General features: G+C 42.7%; 1 protein-coding gene across 1 annotated transcript in view; it reads left to right on the top strand.

The window, feature by feature from the left end:
• The window catches only part of DDRGK1 (DDRGK domain containing 1), a 139658-nt gene that overhangs the window by 90212 nt on the left and 24408 nt on the right, over nt 1–25038 (top strand). Inside the window, exons 5-6 of the mRNA XM_085642685.1 lie at nt 20395–20517; nt 24238–24276. Coding sequence (XP_085498811.1) covers nt 20395–20517; nt 24238–24276 — 162 coding nt within the window. The remainder of the gene's footprint in view (nt 1–20394; nt 20518–24237; nt 24277–25038) is intronic.

Below are 25038 nucleotides of genomic sequence, written 5' to 3'. Positions count from 1 at the left end.
GGCCACATTTAGAGTAGGGGGAGGAGATTTCCTTTCACCTGCATGGGCCTGGTTTGCCTTAAACAATGCTGTCTCCACCTCCTGCCAGGAAGCTGTACCAGTGAAGACAGAACTGGTTTTGGCTGGGTACAGACACTCTCTGCCTTGAGAGAACAAAGGATTTTGTGGTCTAAAGTTCTGGGGTCTGGGCCCTAATATTTATATCACTTCTGGAAAATCAAGAGGAACCTTTGCCAAGGAGAAGAGCCGGAGAAGATGAGGCGGAATACTGCCCTGGTGCTGTGTGCTGTATGGGGTTGGCCTGCAGTGGCTACTTGCTGCCAAGGAAAGGAGAAAAGGACTTTGCTGCTTGCATTGTCCCCCTGCGTGAAGAAAAGATCTCCAAGGGTTTGAACTGAGCTTGCCTCCTATTCTAGAGGTCTCAGGAACAGCAAAGACCTCTCTGTGTCTGTGGGCACAGTCTCTGATCATCTCCGCAGAAGAAAAGGATAACTGACTCTGTCATCGAGTCCGTCACAGCATTCCGTGTCCTGAAAGCACCGCCGAGAGCAACACCTCGCTTCGCAACGCAAACCTGGTCTCACCAACTCCGTCAACGAGCCGCTGATTACACTGCACACTGTGGGCATGCACTCCGCAACGCTTCACTACATGCTGCAAGGACGTCACCGACTCAGTCACTGCCCGACCCGAACAGGCTCCGTCGCCGCACCGTGACCTGCCTGCACCGCAACGAGCATCGTCAACCCCTTCAACGCAAGCCCTGGTCTCACCGACTCCGTCAACGAGCTGCTGCCTGCACCGAATCGTGAGGACATCGTCGGCTGCAATGCTCAGTTTCACAACGCGATCGTGACGTTTGCCCCGCCCGACTCGCACTGACTTGTTGGTCGCAACAAGAAAGGTACGGTGTCTGAGTCTGTCGACACTTTAGCTGGGCCGTATCGAGGCGGTCGGCTACAATTGTTAGACTCTGTCATATTCAGTATCGTGGTAGCCCCAGGAGGAGTTACCGAGTCGAAAGAACTGGGTTTTATTGGTTTTTCTGCAATTTAAAGGTTATTTTGCACTAGTACTATTTTTCCAAGAGTATTGTATGTTGGATTTTTATCGTATTTGGTCTTGTTGGTTTAGATAAAGATTTACTATTTTTCTAAACTGTTGTGGTGTCCATTTGTAGTGTTATCATTGTATTGCTGTATGTGTTCCCAAATGCTTTACACACTGCCTCTGATATAAGCCTGCCTGCTTGTGCCAAGCTACCAAGGGGGTGAGAAGTGGTTATTTTAAGAGTGTATCCCTTTACCCTGACTAGAAGCAAGGGTCCCTATTTTTACAAAGGTGCCAACTAGAGACCCCCATTTCTAACAGGGAGTCACCACCTTGGTAAAGACCCTGGGAGAGGAACGCAGTCCGAAAGGAAGAACACAACACTGCCAATGATAACCCCTCAGGTAAAACTGCAGAAACCGCTGGAACCCCAAGGCCACAGGAACATGCAGATAAGCATCCTGAAGATCTAAGGTAGACATCACCCAGCCGACCTGAATCAATGGGATCACATGCTGCAGGGTCTCCATCTTGAAGGACATTTTTTTGACAAACCTTTTCAGGGGACTGAGATTGATCACATTCCAGAAGCCCCCTGTGACCTTCGGCACCAGAAAGATGACCGAATAATTCCCCTGACCCCACTTCGACCAAGGAGCAGGCCTTTTTCCGAAATACAAGCTGAACCCCGGCCAACAGGGCACGCCGTCGCGATTCCTCCTTTGGAAGCAGAGTCTGCACCCTGCCTGATGCAAGAGGAGGGGAATTTAACTAGATTTGGTAACTCCGATCCAGGACCCACTGGTCCATCGTCGAGAGACATCATGCCATATAACCTCCCACCAACCTCTGGCATCCCCCAGCAGGACCAAGCTGGAAGGCGGTGTAATGCTGATTCCCAGAACCCGCATCGGGAGGAGGTTTCTTCTGAAACTTCTGCTGTAAAACCTTCCCAGAGCCCTTCTGGTTCCTGAATGAATTCCTGTGCCGAAGAGAAGGTTGCCAATAAGACTTAGCCGTAGAAAGAATGATGCCGTACGATGCTGCTGATGTCGAAAAGCCAAGGAATGCTTCAGTTCCTTGAACATCCTGTGCAACTTCTCCTCAAGGTCTTTACCAAAAAGACGAGGACCAGTAAATGTTAATCGCAAAGCCATGGCTCTTTGGGCCGCATCAGTGTTCCAACCCTTCAGCAATACATTTCGCCTCGCAGCAATGGAGGCACCACAGGACAGAACTGAAGCATGGACAGAGTCAAATGCAATATCAGAGAGGAACTCAGCCTGATATTCCATGGATTCCAACAATTCAGGACATTGACTACCTTCCTGCATATTGGAGAACAAAGTCTTGGAATCAGATAGAAAGATTGGGCAACTTATGCACCATACAATCAAGAACAGATGGCGAGATGTGGTCCTGCATAGACCTTCTTCAAAGAAGAATCAATCTTCTTATTCGCACCATCATTCAGGACATTATCTTCAGCCATGGTTGGACGTCCCACCAGACTGGCCACAATCGGGTCAACATGAACAGACTCCAGAATGGTATCCTCCATGTCTCGCAAATGGTACAGTTTTGACATGAAGCGAGGCTACAGAATGTGGTCAGGATCCTTCAATTTCTTGAAAAGCGAGGTATCAGAATGTGGTCAGGATCCTTCCATTCCTTCAAAAGCACGTACATCATGAAAGGATGAATGGGCAAAGCCTTTGTAGTCTGCTTCCGAAATTAACATATTTAGCCTCCTAGTAAGTCCATAATATATTGTGCTGGAAATACACCAATGGCATGGAAAAGTGAAATTCCACCTGTGAACTGTAGCAGAGACTTAAAAGGCTCGTCAGAGGCTTTGAGCCTTCTTCAGGAATATCTAACATATGTTTTCCATAAATAGTATTTTGCCAGTTATAGCATTAGCTCCAGAGTAATATCGAACTCAGTAATGCACTTAAATTCAGGCGTGGGATTCCGTGAAGAAAACCGATTAGAAGCTGTGTTCCCAGTGATGAAGAACTTCCTAAGCAGAGAACAAGAGCATACTGCTAGTGGAGGAGCAGTGTACAGAAACCTTAAGGGAATACAGTGCCTGGGAAGGAAAGCCAAACTTCTAAACCACCTAGAAGAGCCAATTGCTAGAGTGTGTACGAATATATCTAAGGTAGGGTGCTGTTTGGTATCAAATTTACCCGCAGCATTTGCAGAAATTATAAGAAGTGATAAAACGAATTAGATCTCTTCTTTCTATTAAGGCAGGTAATGAAGTGGCATGCAGGTGCTCCTCCAGAATGCGTGCCACAAGTGAGTAGAGAGGATCCTGTTGTGCGGAGAGCATTCACAGCTGCAGCACGAAAGGCCACCTTTTCACGCTTCTTTCACCAGCTCAACCTCTTGAATTATCTAGTAGTCCCACATCAATTCCCTGACCAAATCCAGCTCCGTACATCATAAATTAACTTAAATTAACTAACTGGAGGGTCCTGCTGCTATACCACCCCAACCCGTCTGATTTAGGTTCTGCCTCTGTTCCTTTTCCATCCTCTGATATTTTTTGTGTATACATCCAGAAAGCCCCAAGTACCTTTTCAAGATCGTTTCTCATAAAATTCCATATTTCCATCTACTTTACCAGAATTCTACATGTAGAAGTAGGGTAAATCCAGCAAGAAGCTACTATTACGTTGGATGGATAATACTTTGCATTTTATTTGCTGTGTAATAAATCTTCCCACATCATTGCTTCTAAAATGAAATGCATGGCTACAAAGTTAAATTATCTAAAGACAGAACTTGTTAGATCTAGAACTCGAATGATCACTATCCTCCTTTTTTTATTAACTAGTCAACCTTCAAAGTACAGAAACATTTCCAAAATGTTATAGAACATTTACTCTCTGTATTCTGTTGCTTCTTAATTATCTCATCTCCCGACGTCATATTCAAGGTGCAATTGCAACAGCAGCAGCTTAGAGTTCTTGATTAACTGTGTGTATGTATTTTCAGTGAAATCTATTTGTCAGACATTTGGATTCATGTTCAGGAATCGGTGAAACCGCAGTTTCATAGATGTCAGTTCTGTTAACCATGGTGTTTTATTTTTGTAAAACGACTGCACATAGATATGTGCCGTTTAAGTTACTGATTGTTTTATCATACCATATATGAGCTAAGATAGAATATAATACTTCCTAAACTTTTACATTTTTAAGTATCTTGCATTTTTAGTTTTATCAAGGTTTTTTTTTTTAAGTTTCCCAGATGTCAACAGACCTCATTTGCATTCACTCCTAAAACATTACCTAGCAAGATATTTTAACTTTAAATAGTTATACATAATCTGGTGCTTACTGTTCAGTTTTATTTCCTCTTGGAGGTTAACTGGTAAGGTTCCTACAGAGACTAGAAGACTTGTATGAGATGTTGGAAATTCAGGCGCAAAGGGAAGTACTTTGTTGATCTCTTTTTACTTTGTTTATTTTTATATAGTGTGCCTAGAAGGATTTGGTTTAAAATTGTTACTAAAGAATCATCAAATTCGTTATTCTGTGTTTATAAAAAATATCTTTTTAGTCTGTCTCCTGGTTCGCCTGATAACAAAATTAAAGTTTGTGCAAGAGAAAAAAGGCATTTCTAATGCAGTTGTATGCTAGACCGAATTGTCTGCAGGCTTAAATATTAATCCTTTTGTTTTTATTTGTATATGGCGAATAAACACTACTCTAGCTATAGAATACTTGTATGGAAAATTGAGGAAAATCAAAACAAATTTGTCCTCGAAATAATGTCTAGGCCCTGTGCACAGCAAGACCTATGTATGCTATATTCAGCGGGCCTGCATGCAACGATGTTAAGCTCTCTATTTTGCAATGCAAGAGGAAGTTCTCTCTCACTGATAAGGTGTCAGTTGGTGAACCATTTCCCCATCAGAAAACTCCTGAAGCAAAAGGGAAATCCCCAGAGCATTGCTATGCAGAGGAGACCAGCCAATCAGAAAGTGCAGCGCTAAGGTTTTTAATTTTTTAAGCGGTCCATCCCATCTTAAGCTCTTCTGAGAGGAAGTGTCAAACTGTATCGCACTATTTAGAACCTGACCGCAGAGCGATTGACAGACTTACCAAATGTCACTTTAACATCAGCATGGATGTGAAGTCGATTTTATGCATGTTCCTGTACCACTTAAAATTGTGCCAGAAGTCAATGTACGTAGATTAAAACAAACATAGTATCACTTATTTGCAAAAACATAATTAAGAAAAGGTGTAGGCTAGGATTGAGGTTAAGATGAAAATGAACAATTTTATACTGTAAGAATCAGAACTAAAGACAATAGGTCTGTCCTTCAATGGCATGTCACAGACTTAACAGCTTTACCAATGCTTGTTTTGCTGGACTTACTATGTTATTAGTTTACTCTTTTAAGATGACTGATGGGTTCTTGGAACGGTAATCAAATAAAAAATATGGCAACAACCATTCCTAGATGCCAAACATCCCAGTGTGCGCACACCCTCAGGTGACCATATTGGAATGTTTTAGGCATATTTTATTATAGTTTAACTTTCCATGATGGTTGGCCGATTTGGAAGCAACGTGTCAATCAACCTAGAATGTTAAAGATTCATGAAGTATGCAATCAATGTTCGAAGATGGCCATGCAGGTGCACAGGCAGCCATCTTAGAATGGTTTTTGTGGCCCTACTTTATTATTAGTTTTACAATAGGCAACTTGTTGAAAGCAATGTTTTGACCATCTTGATACAGTAAAGAACAATATATTTTAAAGAAAATGTTGAAGGATGGCTGCCTGTGCACGCTTTTGCATGGGTTGCCATCTTTGAATGTTTTTTTATCATACTTCATTGTTTTACCATTCCCAGATGGCCAGCCCCATTTTGTAAGTGTAAATACTTATGAAGTATAAAAGCAACCTGTGCAGGATGCAGAGGTAGGCGAGTGGTTCACTGACAGTGTGGAGTGCTGAAGGCGCCCTCGCAACAAAATAAAAACATAAGGTTTGTAAAAACAAAATATTTTTTTCTTTTACAAAAGATCACATTGACCCACCCACCAGCCCTAGCTGTGAATGGGGACTGCTTTGAAGGCAAATGTGCCCAGGTACATCGCAGTCGCTCTCAGGGAGGGGAGCCAGTGGCATACGTGGCTCACCCATTGGCCGTGCATGCGGTGAGGAGGAAAGCTAAATATGAATGACAATTTAACCGGGAATTGATGAAGACCTCTGACCCTAAGCCTTACTATATTTCTTCCTATACATTTATGAGTATATAATTTTAGCAAGCCATGAATCTGGTTACACAGCTAAAATGTTTTCAAAGGCCACACCTTAAAAATGCGTGGTAAAGTAGGAGGTTTCCTCATCTAAAGAATAAAGGCAGTCTTTACAATATTTACAAAAAACCTATTTTTGTCAAATAGTGCAAACGTGTATAGGGAAGGGGAGAGGGAACAATTGAAATACTACAGTGAGAGCAGTGAGAGTAAGCATCACCATGAACATGAGTGGGCAGTTATGGAAATAATGTGTTGTTTGAACAGGAGGGTTTTTAGTTCTCGCTTGAACATGTAAAGGAGTGAAGGGATGGACACTAATCAAAGAGGGTATGGGGTTACAATTTACAAAGTAAACGCTCAGCAGAACCAAGCAGCGTTATGTGGGTGAGTAAACTGAAGCAGGCTTTGCTCTCTTAAAATACTTATTTCTATTCATGAATACGCAGGGATTTTGGAAGGAAGTGAGTCAGTAGTTTAGTCCTTCCGGCTTGCAGCCTACCATAGAGCAGCAGCGGCTGTGGGCTACAGAAGAACTGTGTCAGGCAACTATCCCTTGCTACCACAGAAGAACTGTGATGGATACCAAAGGAAAGAGGACAGGAGTACGGTTGTGGGTGTTCGCCTGCTGCACAGGGGCTTGGCCAGCAGCAGAGCAGCGTGTGGCACCCGTGCTACTACACTGCATGGCAAGCTAGGTGAGCAAATCCGAGTTTGACCAGAGTGGAAGAACCAATTCTTGTCCCACCAGAGGTGCTGTCATAGTTTGCAGAAGGATGGGAGGCTGTATGAGTATACTAAGAAAGACTAAACCCTATCTCGCTCCCCCTTAGGGTGTGCTCCCACATCTCCTTGCCAACTTCTCGTGCGGCTTTTAAAAGAGGACTAACAGGATTACTGCTGAAGTGTCACATCTCAGCGTCAATGTGCTTGAGCTCCTAAAATACTCGTGCTAAAGCCGCTCTGCCCTGTTAACACTCCTATCTCTCCTCCTTTCCTGTGACCATGTCTCTCACTCTCTCGCTCTCTCTCTCTCGCTCTCTCTCTCTCTCTCTCTCGCTCTCTCTCTCTCTCTCTCTCTCTCTCTCTCTCTCTCTCTCTCTCTCTCTCTCTCTCTCTCTCTCTCTCTCTCTCCACACAAGCTCTCTGTCCAGTGTGCACCTAGCTCCATCAGTGTGAGCATTCTTTTTTTATGTCACTGACTCCATGATTGCATTATTCTTCTATACACAAGATTCCTGGTGGAAGCTATTTGGCAAATACATTATTTGTCCTGATACAGAATTCTTGTGTGCCATATTTGTATTGGATATATTGTGGCTTATGGAAAGGCTTAGTGACAGCCACAATATTCCTGTTATGAACTAATTATTCATATCCTAATAGCCTTGTCGAATATTAAATAGTCTTTCACAGTATTTCTTGCTATTGATTATTTCTGTTGGGAACATTGCATATCAAGCGGACATCCCAGTCATTGCTTCTAGTCTTGTTAACGCAATCTTAATCTACACTCTTCCATGGCAAAGAGTGACCTAAATGCTGTCGCTGCTCCTGAGAGGTGATCTGAAGGCGGCATCCAAATGTCCTAAACAGAGATGTTTGCGACCAACAGAACTACAGGGAACTAGGCCGAGGAGTAGAAGGCATTTGTGTTCCATTAATGTATACATTTTGCAAGACAGGCAAGCTACATTTATGCCACTGTCACTATGAGTAACTTAACTGATAAATTATGTTGACCTCTCTCCTCCTTGGGCTGGCTGATAGGGAAAGGTTTTCATGTTGTTTTTAAGAGTTTACAAACTAATATTTAGCAACATTAGCGGCACCTAATCGTGTAGTTGTGGCTGTTCTGTGGGAGTGTTTGGTGGGGCTCAGGAAATACTTAGCTTTTTCTGTACTTATAGGCACTTTTAAAAGTACACTTAAATGATGTCTAAGTATTTCAATAACTGTATGAAAAGTCCACTGAAGTTCCAAGTTTCTCAGTTAGTGTAGATAAAGGAGAGATCTTGCATAGAAAATGGTATCCAATGAAAATAGAAAGCACACAATATTTTTTGTAAATAGCATTGTGACGACCCCTTTTGGACGGCCATGAGGCAAGCAGGGGTTATGGGCCCAACCGTTAGGGTTGTGGGGGTTTTACTCCTCTTCTCCCGTGGCTTGTCTTACTGCGGGCCTTGAGTAGTTAGGCTCGGTACCTTAGGTGTGGGCATAACTTGGAGAATTTTACATAAAACTCTGCGAGATTCCGTGGAGTTCCGGCAGTGTGCGGAAATAGGCATGTTATGCTGCTTGCATCGTGATTTAGCGCCAGGGGCCCGTTTCGCACTGAATAATAGGCGCAAACTGCACCACTTTGTGGGCCAGAGGGGGATAGCTACTCAAGTTGATCTTGCTGTCGCTCAAGTTGATTTTCGAATCGAGAAGCAGCTTTTATGACTGCGAATAGTCGCGACTGCCAGCGTTGGAGAAATCTCACTGGATGTCCTCTTAGTGACCGGAAAACGAGCTTAGAAATGCCAAATTTCACTCACGCTCACAAACTTACCGTAAGGTGGTGAAGCACCAGTGATGCTGCAGGGCACCTTCTGGTATTGCTCCTGAGTTCCACTTCTGGTCAGAGGAACTCCTCCGATATGGGCGAGGGCCCCAACTGTCCTAGTAGCCCCCTCCTGGCATCTGGTGGTCACGGGCAACGGTACCAATGGATCGTCCAGGCAACAACACCAGCAGTCAGAATTGCCCCTCTCTGGCGTACAGGCGTCACAGACATGTGCACAGACGGGGTTACCGTCTTCCGCCAGGACCCGACTTGTGTATCAAGAGAATTATATAATTCTTTGAACACACCCTTTTTATCTTCCAAAAGTTAACTTTTACTATTAATCAGGTAAATTTCTTTGCGTCTTTTTTTTAACCATTTTTTTCACAGGTTGTAATAACCATAATTGCATGTTCAGAGGACTCCAAACTCTGGAGTGCAGCTAGTCGAGTCACTAATATGATAGTTGTGAGGTGCTTTGTATGTTCTCTATAAAATATGATTTCTAGTGCCTGTGTTGTTTGATAACAGTCTACACTGAAATGTCACTCTGTCCAGAGCTTCCCTGCTTTGAAAGATATACATGCTCCTGCTGTTGAGGCAAGGTAGATCCCGCTGTTGAGTCCAGGACGCTTCCTCTGAGGTGATCTTTGAAGTACTCTTTTGGACTACGTCCCATGCCATGTACCACCACTGTAAAAATAATTGCCATGTCTGAGTTCGTTTGAAGATTGGCCAAGCTTAACCATATGGAAGTGCTGCCTTCCGTGTCTGCCAACATAATACGTCCCTGAAGCTCACAAAACCAGCCTCTGTTTTGATCGTTCACATACTACATCTGTTTAACAGCTATTTCTAAACTACCCCAAGTCATACACGCCGCTACTGTTTACCACTCAACTCTTTACAACCTACATGAACCCTTCTGCTACTGTCAGATTCTCGGCAGGGAGGCCCACGAATCCAGTCTTGTGGTGAAAAGGCAGTGGTCACTATATGATTTTTTTATTTTTTAACCAATCCTCAACATTTTGAGAATAATTTCAACTGCGCTAAACATTATCTGTGGTTGAAGGCCAGTTATGACAGTATCTTGTGGGTTTCCCAGGTATGTCGCCCCTAACCAACCATGCGGGAAGTATATTTGTAACTTCTGATGCCACTCTTAATAGAAAATATTCCCCCTTGTTAACACTCTTATTAGCCACAGAAGCTTTAGAGATGGACAAATGCTGTTCCTGCTTTTTATCACTAATAATTAAAGAAACGGAATTCAAATTTTCTGACGTTCAGATCTTTATTAGCAATCAAAACACTATGGCTGAGAGCTGCAGTACTGAGCTCAACTAAACTCAAAGTAGTCATGCACATCCGTTGTTCTCAGATTAGTCGCCGACATCTGTTGGGAGCTAGGGCACCAGGATGCATTAATTGAAAACCTTTCAACATGTTCTCCTGGTCAGCCACAGGTATCCAAGCGTACTGCCCGAATACGTTTGTCAGTCCCAACTTTAGACTATGTGGAGGCATGTTTGTGTGTGCCATTGTATATAGTGTAGTCTTGCACATTAAGAAATGTGTTTCCCTAAACTTTTCCACGATGGGGAAAATATTTTTTTTCCCATGACAAAACTCTTCCCCTATACCGACTCCAATTGTTTGGGTTGGCAATGAGTTGAAAAAGGACTGTGTATCCCAACATACCGTTGAATATGTGGGTGCTCTCAAACTTTCCAGGGAATCTCAGCTCTGGAAAACCGCTTCTCCACCTATGGCGCAGGATTTACTCATGTGCCGTATTACACCAGTATCTGGTGATTATCTGCATCAATAAATGGGCTTACGATTGCAAGATCGCCTTTTGTGCCTACTTTGTGCTGGTAAATAAATAAAGGGACCTTCCGGTACAAATGGCTTTATGCATTGGTAATGATAGAATAGAATTATTAATGTACAATCATGATTTAAGATGAACTACAATCCAAGCTTGTTTCTGCTATGATTTAATCTGCTGTAGATGGGTGCTGAGGCCAGACTTGTAGTTGGTTCACTGGACGCCCTTGGGTGAACAGTCCATGTCTAATCGGTACCAAACAGCAGCATTCCTTCAAGGGTAACATACATGAACATCAAAGATCCCAGGGCACTCATTGGGCACCATTATGTGCTGTGTTGTTGTTAAATGAATGTGGAAGAATTGTCAGTGGTGGGGATCATTCAGAAAAGTTACCTTTTATCCACTGGCCCATTGTTATTTTAAGTCCAGGTGAATTAAGTAGGCTAATTTTCTTGTTATACTAGAATTTTATGCGCACATTTTTTTGTCCTTTTGTTCCACAATATTGCACCAAATAAACACCTGCCTGCCTGCATTAGGTGTATTCCACTTCTGTTACTATTTCCTGACCTGAGGGCATGCCAAAGAAGTGACTTGTAAAACTGTCACATACCGTGATCTAGCTGGTTAAAAAGGTCGTTGTTGGTCTTTAGAATGGGATCTTCAGTAGGGGTAGTGCTCAAACTCGTCTCTTTCTTGAAGGACATTAAATATCCTGCACGTTGCAGTGGGATGGTATACCGGGTCATTGACCTGGTCAGACATGAGCCTCTAATGGGCCACAAGATATACCTTCCTGTGTCTTTTTCCGTTTTTAGGTCTCGCCTGGCTATCGCGTAAGCGATCGCCCAGCGAGACTTATGTAGGGGCTTCAAAAAATGCTCCCAAAGGCTTCCCAGGCGGATCGGGTGGCGGTTACACGCACAACCACGCGCATTCCATTTGCCACTAGCTACTTCCTGCGCGTGCGCCGCCTCACACATTCAGAGAGATTTAGTAAGGGGCACACGACCTTAGGAATGCGGTTTATGGCCAGTGCATGTGAGGCATTCAAGCGCGAAGCTGGCATCTGGCATCGGACTTGAAAGCAGCAGACTGCTTTCGCCAGCACGCGCTCGGCCTCACTTCCTGCATCCCCTCTTACAACAATTAACTTTCGTTATAACTCACACCCCATATGCTCGTTTCCTCCCACCCTTTCTTTGATGTCCGCTTTTCTTGTTGTTTACAAACCACGCCACACACTGCTGCACGCCACACACTGCTGCACGCCGCACACTGCTGCACGCCGCACACTACCACACGCCACACACTGCTGCGCACACTGCTGCATTACACACTGCTGCACGCCGCTCACTGCTACACGAAACACTGCTGCACGCCTCACACTGCTGCACGCCTCACACTGCTGCACGCCTCACACTGCTGCACGCCGCACACTGCTGCACTCCACACACTGCTTTTATGCAAGTTTATGCTACTGACATTGTAAATGACAATGCCTTTTATTTGTTTTAAAGCCAAAGCGTAAATAAAAGGCATTGTAATTTTACAATGCCAATAGCTCAAACTCTTATAAATGCGAGACCTATTGCATTGCAAATGCTTGTTGTGCATGGGTTTGTTTAGACTCGACCTTTGCTGTTGGGGGTGGGCACAGCACATGTTGCTAAAGTATTCAGAGGAGGAGTCTGAAACTGAGGTTTTACTGGTAGCAGCGGTATGATGTGGCTGCCCACACAAGGCAGCGGGGACAGAAGGCCACGTCTGTTGCGTTCTTCATCCTTGGTGTAGTTCTCTTCGGGCTCCTTCACTAGGAGACCTTGTTTTTAATGTGTTGGTTCAGTGTGGAGAAATAGCAATGGAGAATGACAGATCTTCCCACCTCTCTGGTTTTGAGCTGCTGTCCACTCACGGAAAGTGTATCTCTTTTAAGCAATGCCCAGCTGGTAGTGACTAAAAGCTCTAGTAACTAGTTCTACCACTGGTTCTGAAATGACTGGACAGAAACTAGCAAGACGTCCTCCTAACATAGCACGACAGTCTTTCTTGAGTTTACGAAGCCTAAAAATGCACAACTGTTAATTATTTATATCGGTCCCTTTATATGTGGTTCCCAGCAAAACAAGTGTTGTGAGGACGGGGCTGAGTGGAGTAGGCAAAGGAAGATGTTCCGCCTTACACGTCATTACCGCGTCATCACTGTATTGACGTATCTTTTGTTTTGGAGACAATGAAGAGTTCGTGAGACATACAGAGATACCAGCTTATAAAATCCCTCCAACCCTCTCGACTTCCAGCATCTACAGTTCCTTCTTATGATAACTGCCCGTTGATTGAGACGATACCACCGACGTGGAATCCAGAAGGGGGGGGGGGGGGGCTCTTTTTTTGTCCTCTTTTTGTGCGACACTTGACAGTAGGGCCATGAATGGGGTTTCATTCCTGCTTGATGTGGCATCTTAAAATAAAGGGTTTCTTTTTCCTATGAAGCATTCTAACGTTCTTTCCTACAAAACATTCAATTATTGTGGGTAATGTTTTTTAAAAGATGTTATACATGTATTACTTCTGTCCATCTTGGCACAACCTTCAGAAAAAAAGCCACCATCCTAAAGCTGCAAAGAAATCTCATAAGTCACTATCTGTGAGCTTAAATTGCGAGCCAGCCTTTGTAAGGCTCATAATATGTTTACTTTTGAACGTGTAACAAGTTCACCGACATCTAAGAGCTTTAAAGCAATCCAGATTGTGCTAAAACCTATTACTTTTTGTATCTATGATCCTTCTATACCACGCTTCTTCTACGTGTGTATAGTACTACTGTGGACTGCTGCGTGTAAGTTAATTAACCCAGCAGCAATGAAACAAGTGTTTAATTTAAGTGCAATCGAAGCAGGATGCAACAGTTACATTTTCAGCAAATTAAAACAAGCATTGGCACAGCCAATAGGTTTAATGTTGACTGCTGAACTTTTGGCTTTGCCATCATTTCTTTTTGTGAGCGGTTTTTGTATGAATGCAAACACTGTATAAAAACAAATATTGTTTAAGAGCCAAGTTATAGCTGTTATTTTTATGTAAAAGCATACATTGCACCATTAGTCCCTGCACTGAATGGAGGTTCTTATAGTCGCATGTGAATGCTGTGCAATAGCAGAAAGATGTCGCTCCCAATCAGGTATGCCTATGGCTGGAGTGGACTGACCCTGTATCTCAAGCTGTATTCTATTTTGGCCGTACGGAAAATATGATTAACACTACAACCGAACAATGGACGAAGAGCGCTGACTGAAAACCCGTGTCAGTATGTATACTCAATACTTTTATTAAAAGGTAAAATATGTAACCTAACTCCAGACTTAAAAACAGAAACAGTGAAAATAAACTTGAATCACTAGAAGTCATATTTAAGAAATTTAAAATGAGAGGATCATGTTGAAAATAGAGCACATTAGATTTTAGGTAATGCAGAATGAAGTACTTCTGCAAACAAGCTGTGCAGTTGATGACCTTACCCACTAGTTGTTAGACCGTTCAAGCTTATGGTGATCTTCCCTCAAACATTTTGCCTTACTCCTCCTGTTTTTCCTGAATTCGTTTTTTTTGGCATTAGGACTCTGTGTACCTAACAACTGCCAACGAGTGCTAAGGTGCTTGTGCTCTCGCCTTTGAACATGGTGAAAATGGCTTACACCCAATTGGCCCATTTAATGTGCCTGTAAAACCTGGATAAAATGGTACTTCATGCACCCAGGCCCTGTAAATTAAATGCTACTAGTGGGCCTGCAGCATTGAGTGTGCTACCCACTTAAGTGCCCTTTTAAACCTGTCGCAGGCCTACTACTGCAGCCTATGTGTGCAGTTTTAAACTGCCATTTCGACCTGGCTAGATTAACCTTTTGCCAGGCTTAACCCCTTCTTTTTAATATGTACAAGTCGCCCATAGGGTAGGCCCTAAACAGCCAGTAGGTCAGGGTGCAATGTATTCAAAAGTTGGGCTTGCATTTTTAAGTTTTACACATCCTGGTAGGGAAACATCCTCAAATTTGTTTTTCACTATTGTAAGGCCTACCTCTCTCATTGGATAACATTGGGTTACCTTATTACATTTACTAAGTGCTAACTTTCGATTAGGAGCAAACAGGAAAGTCATGGTTGGTATCTGAGGAATTGTAATTTAAACACTTCTTTGACTTCAAAGTTGGATTTTAAGTCACAATTCTGAAAATGCCACTTTTAGAAAGTTAAGTAAACAAAACAGTGAAGGATGGAATGCTTGAATTAATCTCAGCCAATGGTAATAACTCAAGCTGCATCTCAATCCATCGTTATTTTGCACACTATGCCCCCTCAGTTTAGACCCAGCTATATGCAAACAGTTTTGGCCCTGCTCCAGTAGGAACAGTCTGCCTGAACTGCCAAGCCAGGTCCTCCCGGAACTGGAACACACGCAACCCAGGACCGGTTTCATCCTAGGTATGGGCTTATCAGCCGGGTACAGCTTGGTTCCAGTGACAGTCTGCACAAGAACCGCGTCTGGGCATACCGATACCACTTAGGGTGACACAATAAGCATACAAAACAGTGATGGAAGGAATGCTTGAATTAATCTCAGCCACTGCCAAACCATCATTATTTTGCACACTATGCCACTTCAATTTGGACCCAGCTGTTAACAAATGAGGGCGAAACCGGTCCAGGGTTGCTTGTGTTCCGGTTTAGGGAAGATCTGGTTTGGCAGATCGGCTGATCTGGTCCGATTAGAGCAGAAGACTGATTTGCATATTGCTGGGTCCACACCGAGGTGACATGGTGTGCGAAATAACGATAGATTGGGATGCTGCCCGAGTAATTACCAGTGGCTGAGATCAATTCAAGCATTCCATCCATCACACTTTTGTTTACTTTACTTTTAGAAAGTTATAATTTCCTTGTTCTAATAATTTGGTGCTAACAGTCTGACCCTGGGTCATATGACTAGGTGTGGTTGGTAGTTGCCCTTTGTGTATTGTTCCTAGAGAGTGTTGCAATAGACAGACTAGGTGTGCCTGTATGGGCCATCTCTAGAAGGATGGGGAGGGGGCTTTCACCTACCACAAAGGCACTGGCTCAGCTCACACACAAAGGACTCCTCATTAGTCTATTGTGCCCCCAGACTGTTACCAAGGCAGGGAGGCAAGATATTCCAAAGACCTCTGTAAGGGGAAACTCCAGAAGCTTCTTCCACTTCAAAGTGGGCAACAGGTATACGCAGGGGATCCTCAGACCCACTGTCCATATCACTTCTTGATCTGAGAACTCCACAGAAAAAGGACTGCCCAGCTGTGTGAAGTCAGCCTTGCTTACGAAGGACTGCTCTGCTGCCTAAGGCCTGCTTTGCTGCTCAATGACTCTTCTACAGCTGTGGACTACTCTGCGGAGGCCAGCCTGTCTATTTGGACCCAGAACCTCTATAGTGTCTCCAAGGGTCAGTCTATTGACCTTCTGGTTTGAGCTTACAGGGACACCGCAGGCTCCAATGCAACTTGACACAGGACTACACATCGCAGCTTCGGTTCGGCAGCTCCGCAAGCACCGACCCAGCGTGATGCATCTCGACGCTGACAACTGGCCCAGCTCTAAACCTCTCAAAAGATCTTGACATCGGAGCGCGCATCAAAGCATCTGTTTGGCGGCCTCGCAAGCACTGACACAGTAAGACTCATCCAGACGGTAACAAACGGCCCTGCTTGTCACATGCCAACACAAGTCCTCGCAGCTCCAGCCGCTTCATCAACCTCGATGCTATGCGACTCATATCGAATCCGACATCACAGGTCTTGTTCGGTGGTGTCATGGGCACCGACTCAGCTCGATGCATCTCAACATCTGACCTTGCATTGCAGCTCCCGTCAATGGCTTCTCAACACCAACATAGCGCAGGCCAATGCATGACTTCGCATCTTGACACCCAGTACAAACGGCACTTTTGTCAGTGGGCTGAACTCAGTAATATATCTGGCCCACACTCGTTCACAGTCAGCCTAAACTTGTTACTTGGATCTGGTCCACCGCAAACAGATAAACGCTATTGGCGCTTCTTGCTTCTAAGCACTACTTTTCTTCAAAACCTTTAAAATTTCATATTTCTGGTTCTACTGATTGGATTTTTGTCATTTTGGTGTCAAATAATTTATAAAATTTTACTCTATTTTTCTAAATTGGTGGGGTATTTTTCTTGTGCTATTTTTTTACTTTATTACTGTTTGTGTGCTGCATAAATACTTTACACATTTTCTCTAACTTAAGCCTGACTGCTTTTGTGCCAGGCTACCGGAGGGTTACGCACAGGTGAATTTAATTAATTTTGTGATTCACCCTGACAAGGAATGTGGCTGTTGCCTGAGAAGGGCTCACACCTCAGTCAACCAACAGCCCAATTTCTCGCACTAGTGCAACTGGCTTATACTCTTTAAGGACCTGGAATCCCTCCAAACTTTGCAGCTGTAGAAGGTTTTGCAAATTATCCTCTGTGGACCCAATTCAGAAAACAGCTGGGTTGAATGACAAAAACTTGCATATATGGAGGCCTATTCACTAACTTAAATTTTCACATGTGAACTTGTTTCCATACCCTCAAAACTGGGCATGGGTCCTACTAGAACAGGAAATACAAGTTTAAAGTTGGTACTAGTAACTTTTCACACATGGGCAGAGGTCTCCGCCACTGGTGCAGCGATTTCCCTATGGTAAATTACAGTGGAAAAATAATAGAATGTAATAATTATAATAATAATATTTAAAAATGTTAACTGTAGAATAAAATTATAAGGAAACTTTAAATAATTATTAACCTAGAATGAAAAAAAATTAAATGTTTCAGCACATTAACCTGTCAAATTAATTGTTTAGTAAATAATCAAATTAATCAAATATATTTATTTAATTTATAATCATTATTTAAAATGTTGTTTTAAAAACCAACCTTAACTGTAATTGTATTTCGTTTTCATGTAGCAAATTTTATTAAAACATTTCTTTATTTCTAATTAAATGAATTTTATTTTTGAAGTCTAAAAGTTTTTTAATACATTTTAAACAAATTGTATATTTTATTTAATTTAAAAACGATTGCAAAGTGATTTCATTTTTAACTATTAAAAAGTATTCACATGTGTAATTTATATATATATATATTTTTTGCAACATTACATTCTACAAGAGTGTTATCTTCCCGGTCTCTATTATTTTCTACGGTAATGTGTTGGATTGCTTATGAGAAGCCATGTGTGGTGCTGGACTTACTCCAAGCAGCCACTGACCCGGTTCCTCCTACATTTACTACTAAAATGTACACCTACATGTGCGGAGACCTCCACTACCCGGGATGGAGATCTCTGCATACCAAAAACAGGAGAGGCATGTAGGTTTGTGAATAGCATTTTGCAGTACTTGTTGAAATATTATTGTAGTAGTACCAAACACACTGCAAAATTTTTGAATAACCCCCATAGTCATACACCTATGCTTGTGTGAAATTGACTATTGAGGAATTCCCTAAAAAATGCAATCTACTCCTGGGATCCTGCTACACCCAAATGTTCCCAAAGTACTCACATGTGAAAGACAACACACGGTGACTTGTGGCCTGATTGGTAAGGTGTTGCATTTCTGTCTGAAGTTTGGGGTTACAGTTCCCCATGTCCCTTTGGGTGACTGCGTGTATGGTGCTCAGTTTGCGTTGGTGTCTCTAAGTGTGATGCTGTGTATTGATGGAGTCTGTAACTCTGCCTGCTTGTCTGCTGTGTGTGTATGCCTGGGTGATTGCACCTATAATGCTTTGTATGTGAAGGTGTCTGTAAGTGTGATGCTGCGTGTGCATTGAGCTTGCATCTTCTGTCTGCCATCTGTAGCTCTGCCTGCTGTCCTGTTGTGTGTCTATCTATGGGTAACTGCAAACATGGTGCACTCAATCAATCAATCGGGTTTTTTAAAGCGCGCTACTCACCCGTGAGTGTCCCAAGGCGCTGGGGGAGGGAGCGGGGGGAGGTGCAGCTCCGGATCAGTTGAAGAGCCAGGTCTTGAGGCTCTTCCTGAAGGTATGCAGAGTGGGGGAGCGTCTGATGTTGACTGGGAGCTTGTTCCAGGCCTTTGCTGCGACGTAGGAGTGCTCTGTTTGTGTTGATGCCTCTGAGTGTAATGTGTGTCTACACTGAGCTTGCATCTTATGTCTGCCGTCTGTAGCTCTGCCCGTAGGCCTATTGTGTGTCCACGCGTGGGTGATTGCATGCATGGTACTCTGTATGTGTAGGTGTCTCTAATTTTAACGTTATGTGTGTGCATTGAGCTTCCATCTTATGTGTGTCATCTGTGGCTCTACCCGTAGGCCTGTTGTGTGTCTACGTGTGGGTGATTGCATGCATGGTGCTCTGTGTGTGTCGGTGTTTGTAAGTGTGATGCTGTGTGCGCACTGAGCTTGCATCTTCTATCTGCCGTCCGTAGCGCTGCCAGTAGGCCTGTTCTGTGTCTGCGCCTGGGTGACTGCATGCATGGTGCTCTGTGTGTGTAGGTGTTTGTAAGTATGATGCTGTGTGCATTGAGCTTGCATCTTCTATCTGCCGTCCGTAGCGCTGCCAGTAGGCCTGTTGTGTGTCTACGCGTGGGTGACTGCATGCATGGTGCTCTGTGTGTGTAGGTGTTTGTAAGTATGATGCTGTGTGCATTGAGCTTGCATCTTCTATCTGCCGTCCGTAGCGCTGCCAGTAGGCCTGTTGTGTGTCTACGCGTGGGTGACTGCATGCATGGTGCTCTGTGTGTGTAGGTGTTTGTAAGTGTGATGCTGTGTGTGCATTGAGCTTGCATCTTCTATCTGCCGTCCGTAGCGCTGCCAGTAGGCCTGTTGTGTGTCTACGCGTGGGTGACTGCATGCATGGTGCTCTGTGTGTGTAGGTGTTTGTAAGTGTGATGCTGTGTGTGCATTGAGCTTGCATCTTCTATCTGCCGTCTGTAGCGCTGCCAGTAGACCTGTTGTGTGTCTGCGCCTGGGTGACTGCATGCATGGTGCTCTGTATGAGTTAGTGTCTCTAAGCGTGATGCAGTGAGTGTTGCTCTGTATGTCCTTGTGGGAAGGGTGTACGTTACTTCATGGGTGTAATTTAAGCATCTATGTGCGCGGGCCATGACCAGCTGAACCCTTTTGACCTTGTGACTTCTTTACAAGCCAGTGTGCCGGCAGAATCTGACCGCTCGGCGCTAACTGGTACTGCTGCAGGTTGGGGTTTTAAATAAGTTTTAGTTTCTGGTGGGCTGCGTTTTAGCGAGTTAGTGTACAACTGCGCACAGCACGTGCGCCAGGCCATGTTTTGAAGTCTGCGGACTTCTTGTCAGAAATGCCCTTGAAGCGCTGAGCGCTACTTTCGATGAACGGGTCTGTGGTCAGAGCGGGGCAGCAGCTTCCTATATAAGAAGCTCCCTCTCTGTGCGGGCTGCAGTCACTGAGGTGCACTCTCTCCGTGGGGCAGCAGTCTCACCGGCAGCTTCCCGAGTGGGCTCTCCTGGCGTTTCAGAAGCAATGACGTTGTGTTTTTTTCTCCTTATTTAGAATCACGGCCCAAAAAACAATATGAATGTATGTGTTTCAACCGGTTTATGGCAGGAATGACAATGTGCTTTGCTTCTGCAGGAGGAGGACGAGGAGGCGGCGCGCGAGGAGAAGGCGCAGCGCGAGCACGAGGAGTACCTCAAGCTGAAGGAGGGCTTTGTGGTGGAGGAGGAGGGCCTCGACGAGGGCCTGACCGAGGAGGAGGTAGGCCTGCTCCAGCTGCCGCCAGATGTTGTCTGCTTCTGATAGAGGTGGGGGCGGTAATGCGTTATCGAGCAAGGGTCTTGTCTTTATCTAAAAGCGCGTGCACGAGACGATTTTTAAAAATGTTTGGCATGTAAATAATGCAACAAATATTACAATATGATAAGGTGTCTTCAAAATAAAATATAAAAGTGAATTTCTTTAACGCATTTAACCTTAGAACATGAGATTATTACTCTGTCACTCTGCAAAATAAGTTTGCTGCGTTACTTTTTGTGCAAAATGCTTCACAATGAATTTGCATCGTTGTTGCCCAAAATTCAGGGGAAGATGGTCCTGTTTGAGTTATGTGCGTGATTAGGAGGGTGTTCCAGGGCCACCTGCGCCTGAGTGATTTGGGAACTGCCAAATGTTTACTAGTATGAGAAGACTATCGCTGTCCTTGAATCCTTTGTCTATCTTACTGTAGGCACGGGAGAAGTCCTGCTTGACAGGCGGGTGCGGTGTAAATGCGGGATTTGTGTGTATTTAGGTCCACAGATCACATCCGCTAGGGTGTGGATTTTCTGTGGTCTTACTTTTAGGGAGGGGTCTATGAGCAGTGGTTCTTCCAGGTATGAGAGAAGGGACTTCAGTAGAGTGGAAGATAAAATGTTTCCCTTTCTTAAAATAATTCCCACATTTTTTTCCCCCACACATTTTTCGCTCGTCCTGTTAGGCTTACATTGATAGTGGGCCAGACTCGTTGCCATCGTACGTTGCTTTCAGGTTGTTTCATATTTAAAGGGCGAAGTGAGCCACAGGTTTCTGCAGGGGCTCCCGGGACAGATTTCACATGGAGTGAAGTGGTAATACGAACTTTTTGATACAATAATATCACTCGATGTACTTCCCGCACATATTCTATAACTATTTTACCCTTCCAACATGCTCCTAAGTGAGGGCCTGGATGGCAAAAAATGTGTCAGTAAGTCTACACATATGCCAAGTATTTTTGAAACCTTCAGTAAAATATATTAAGAAAAATCTCCATATGGAAAGTTATTTCCACAAAAAAAGAGCATTTGTACTATAATCTAAACTATAAACTGGCAGTTGTATATACTTTACCATTATGCGGGTGCAAAGAAATCTACGACTTCCGTAGAACTCGTGAATCCCCAAAACATTAATACGTTGTGGGATTTCAAAGTGCGTAATCCAAATTTGAGAGTTTTTATTTTTAGTTGTAGCAGTTTTATAGTTGTAATGGCAATAGCCACTGTGTAATTATGGCTAGAATATTCTGCTATAGTAAATCCGTATTCGTTTCAAACTATTCAATGTTTATAATTAACCATTTTTCAGCGTGCCTGGATTTGTGCTTTCATCCGAGAGAGAGGTGTGAGAGTGGATCAGCATTTTTGTATTTTCACCGATAATTTCCATTGGAAACTTGGTTCTCTGCTACAACAAAAATCACGGAATGAAATTTACCAAAATTCGTAATGAAACTTTAACTTTCCCTAGAGGGGTGCAATCGTTCAGTTATTTTTGAGAAATAAACGTTGCACAGAGCTGCCCGAGGGCTTTAAAGGGTTAGTTCGTGGGAGACCTGTGTATCGTCGCTGTTCATCGGAGGACAGTGCATTTGAAAAATAAACATTTTGAAACTCCCCCCAGTTACTCTCCACCCGCTTTCTTTGCGGTCTTCCCTTGGGACGGATCTGCATAAAGTTCGGCGGCAGAAACCCTGAGATTTGCACAATCTGAATGGAAAGTTCATGCAAAATTATCAAATGGTACAAACCGAAAAAAAATGTTGTTTTGAAAAATCCTCACCATAGCTATGGTAGTATCAATGTATAGTATAATGCATTTATACTGTACTAATAAACATACATTTATGTATTTATTACTGCTGTGCACCCTAAAGCAAAACTGACGTGAGAAAAAGACTGTTTATTGCTCCAAAGATTGCATGCAACAATGTCTGTGCCTATGGAACCTGCTTCTCGAATAGTCAGGAAGATTCTGCAATGTGCTTTTTATCTCACCACGCAAATGTTACCCCTTAAACCGTGGTTTTAGTTGGGTACCTTTTTGTTAAAACAAAAGGCAGGAAAATGCCATATCATAAACCATATATGCAGATTATTAACGTGCTATTTATCACTATTGTAGAGGGAGGGACGTGGCTTTGCCCCTCTCGAGCCACTGCCCTCCTTACATTCGACAATACAGTAGTACACTTTACACATCTGCCAATAAAATTAGGGTACATAACGGCTAACTGTGTAACTAACAGTTGTTTTATTCGCTCATTTAGGGGCTCTGGGGACGAGTGGTTTAAAAAGTTTGCCTGAACCGGATATGGGAACATAGGACCATATCATATATTTTAATTTTAGTTATGTATGTATTTTTATATTACACGTTTTATTAAATTATTTTAGAACTCTACAGACCCTGCAGAAACATTTGTGGAATGTATGTGCCATCCTCCATTTCCTTTTTATTTTTCATTGCTTGCCTGAGGATGCAGGCGTGCCGGCCCATGTTTTATGAAATGTGTGTTTTTGTTGGAGAATATATCATTTTGATAATAGTTAAAATATGTTGCCATGCAACAATGTGTATTATTAGTAAAATGTTAAATAGAAAGCAGTATTTTAAGGTACTAATAACATAATCTATTCTATATCTGTAACAAATATTACACCTTGAAGCCCTTTTTTCAGTGAAGTACAAGTAAATATACATATGTATATATTTGCAGGAAAATTCATCTTTCCAAAACAAAAGAAATGTGTTTGTTTGGAAACGTATGTATATGTATTTGTATTTCACAGAAACTAGGGGTTCACAGTGTAATATTTGTAATATTTCCCATAATTCATACGTCTCATATCATTTGAAGGAAAATTCACCTTTCCTAAACTAATAAAGAAATTAAATGGATGATTAATACACATGTTTTCTTCAATAAAAAATATAGAAATATATATATATATATATATATATATATACACACACATATATATATCTATATATATATTGTGTGTATACATCAAAATAATATGCATGTTTGAAATTTTTTAATTTCAAGCAGTCACATTGCTTAGAAAGCAGCAACTAGCTACTAGTTTGCCTGCACACTAGGTCCAGTAGCATGGGCATCAAGCAGGCAGTGTTTTTATTTGCTAATATTGCAAGAGATAGGGGCATAGTGACTAATGGCTTATGCCTACATGCTGTCAGGTTAAACTATGCTCTACCTTTACTCCCATTATGTGCCCCCTTCTTGGCTTGTGCAGTGGGAAATTAACCTCAGTGAACTCCATTCACTGTTAATACCCTGAGCAGAGGGCAGTAATGCATAATACATGTGAATCTAAAACAGTGGCCAGTATGCACAGTAATCATCTATAGGTGTGACTAGAGTACACCCCGGAACCAGCCTTGAAATCCAGAACAGCCATTTGTGTCCATCCCTGCGTTATTAAAGTGTATGGCCTCGGTGCTAAACCCTTAAAATTGATGTGAAGTATTTAGAAGAGATGACACTTGAGAAATGTCTGTTATGCTTAGCTCAGACATTGAGTCTTGTTGATGTTTTGATGTTTCACTCATTTGGGGTATATTAAAACGGAACTGGACCAGTGCTGCTCTTTTAGTGAGTAAAATATTTTTGGGATGTGTGTTGATAGTTTTCCTTTTTTTTTCATTTGCCTTCTCTAGTCCCGAAGCTTCCTTACAGAATTTATCAATTACATAAAGGTAAGAGATTTCACATTATTATTTTTTTTATTTTTTAAGGAATTATAATTGTATAATTTCGTTTCATATCAAGTCATTGTAAGCGTTATAATTGCATAGCCCAATAGTAAATAAGTGTTTTCCTCCAAAGATTTATTTGTGAGGTTTGTATATTTTAAAAGAATAATTTCCCATTGGCTTTGTTGCAGCCAAAAAGTAATGTTGCATTCTGCCAAACTGCAAGGTTTGAATACCAAAATCCATGGGCTGTCAGCCTCACATGGAATAAGCGGGAAGCCACCTTCCCTACAGACTCGGAGGAGAACTGGGTCAGGACTTTGTCTAATCTACTGCACTGTGGAAAAAGTGGAGGTTAGGGTCTTACTCTTCTCCCCTTTAAAAAACTTTGAGGACATGCTCTGAACAGGTCTACATTATTTTGGAACAAGTATGGTTGTTAGATCCTCAGTCTGCATGGCTCTGCAGAAGAAAGCGGCCTTCCGCACCCACCGTATAGAAGATATTAAGATAAGTCTGTCAAAACAAAAGTTTATTTGGACTAGTTAGTCCTTAAACATTTAAAATCTCCATAAATACAGACTTTTAAAATCTCATATCTTGAATAAAATCTATCATAGAATTCAAACATTTAAAATTCATTAATCTTTCCATCATTCCGTACAAAGTACTGTATATCTGTTAATATTTTTTTAAACAAGTATTTCAGTTCTGTTCATATTTAAGAATTTTTGTAACTTTTTGGATGAACATCCTCATAGCACA

Source organism: Triturus cristatus, chromosome 2_2 (genome assembly GCF_964204655.1).
Source record: "Triturus cristatus chromosome 2_2, aTriCri1.1, whole genome shotgun sequence".
Classification (NCBI taxonomy): domain Eukaryota; kingdom Metazoa; phylum Chordata; class Amphibia; order Caudata; family Salamandridae; genus Triturus; species Triturus cristatus.
Note: the sequence above shows the minus strand (reverse complement) of the source record. Positions and strands in the feature narration are given on the sequence as shown.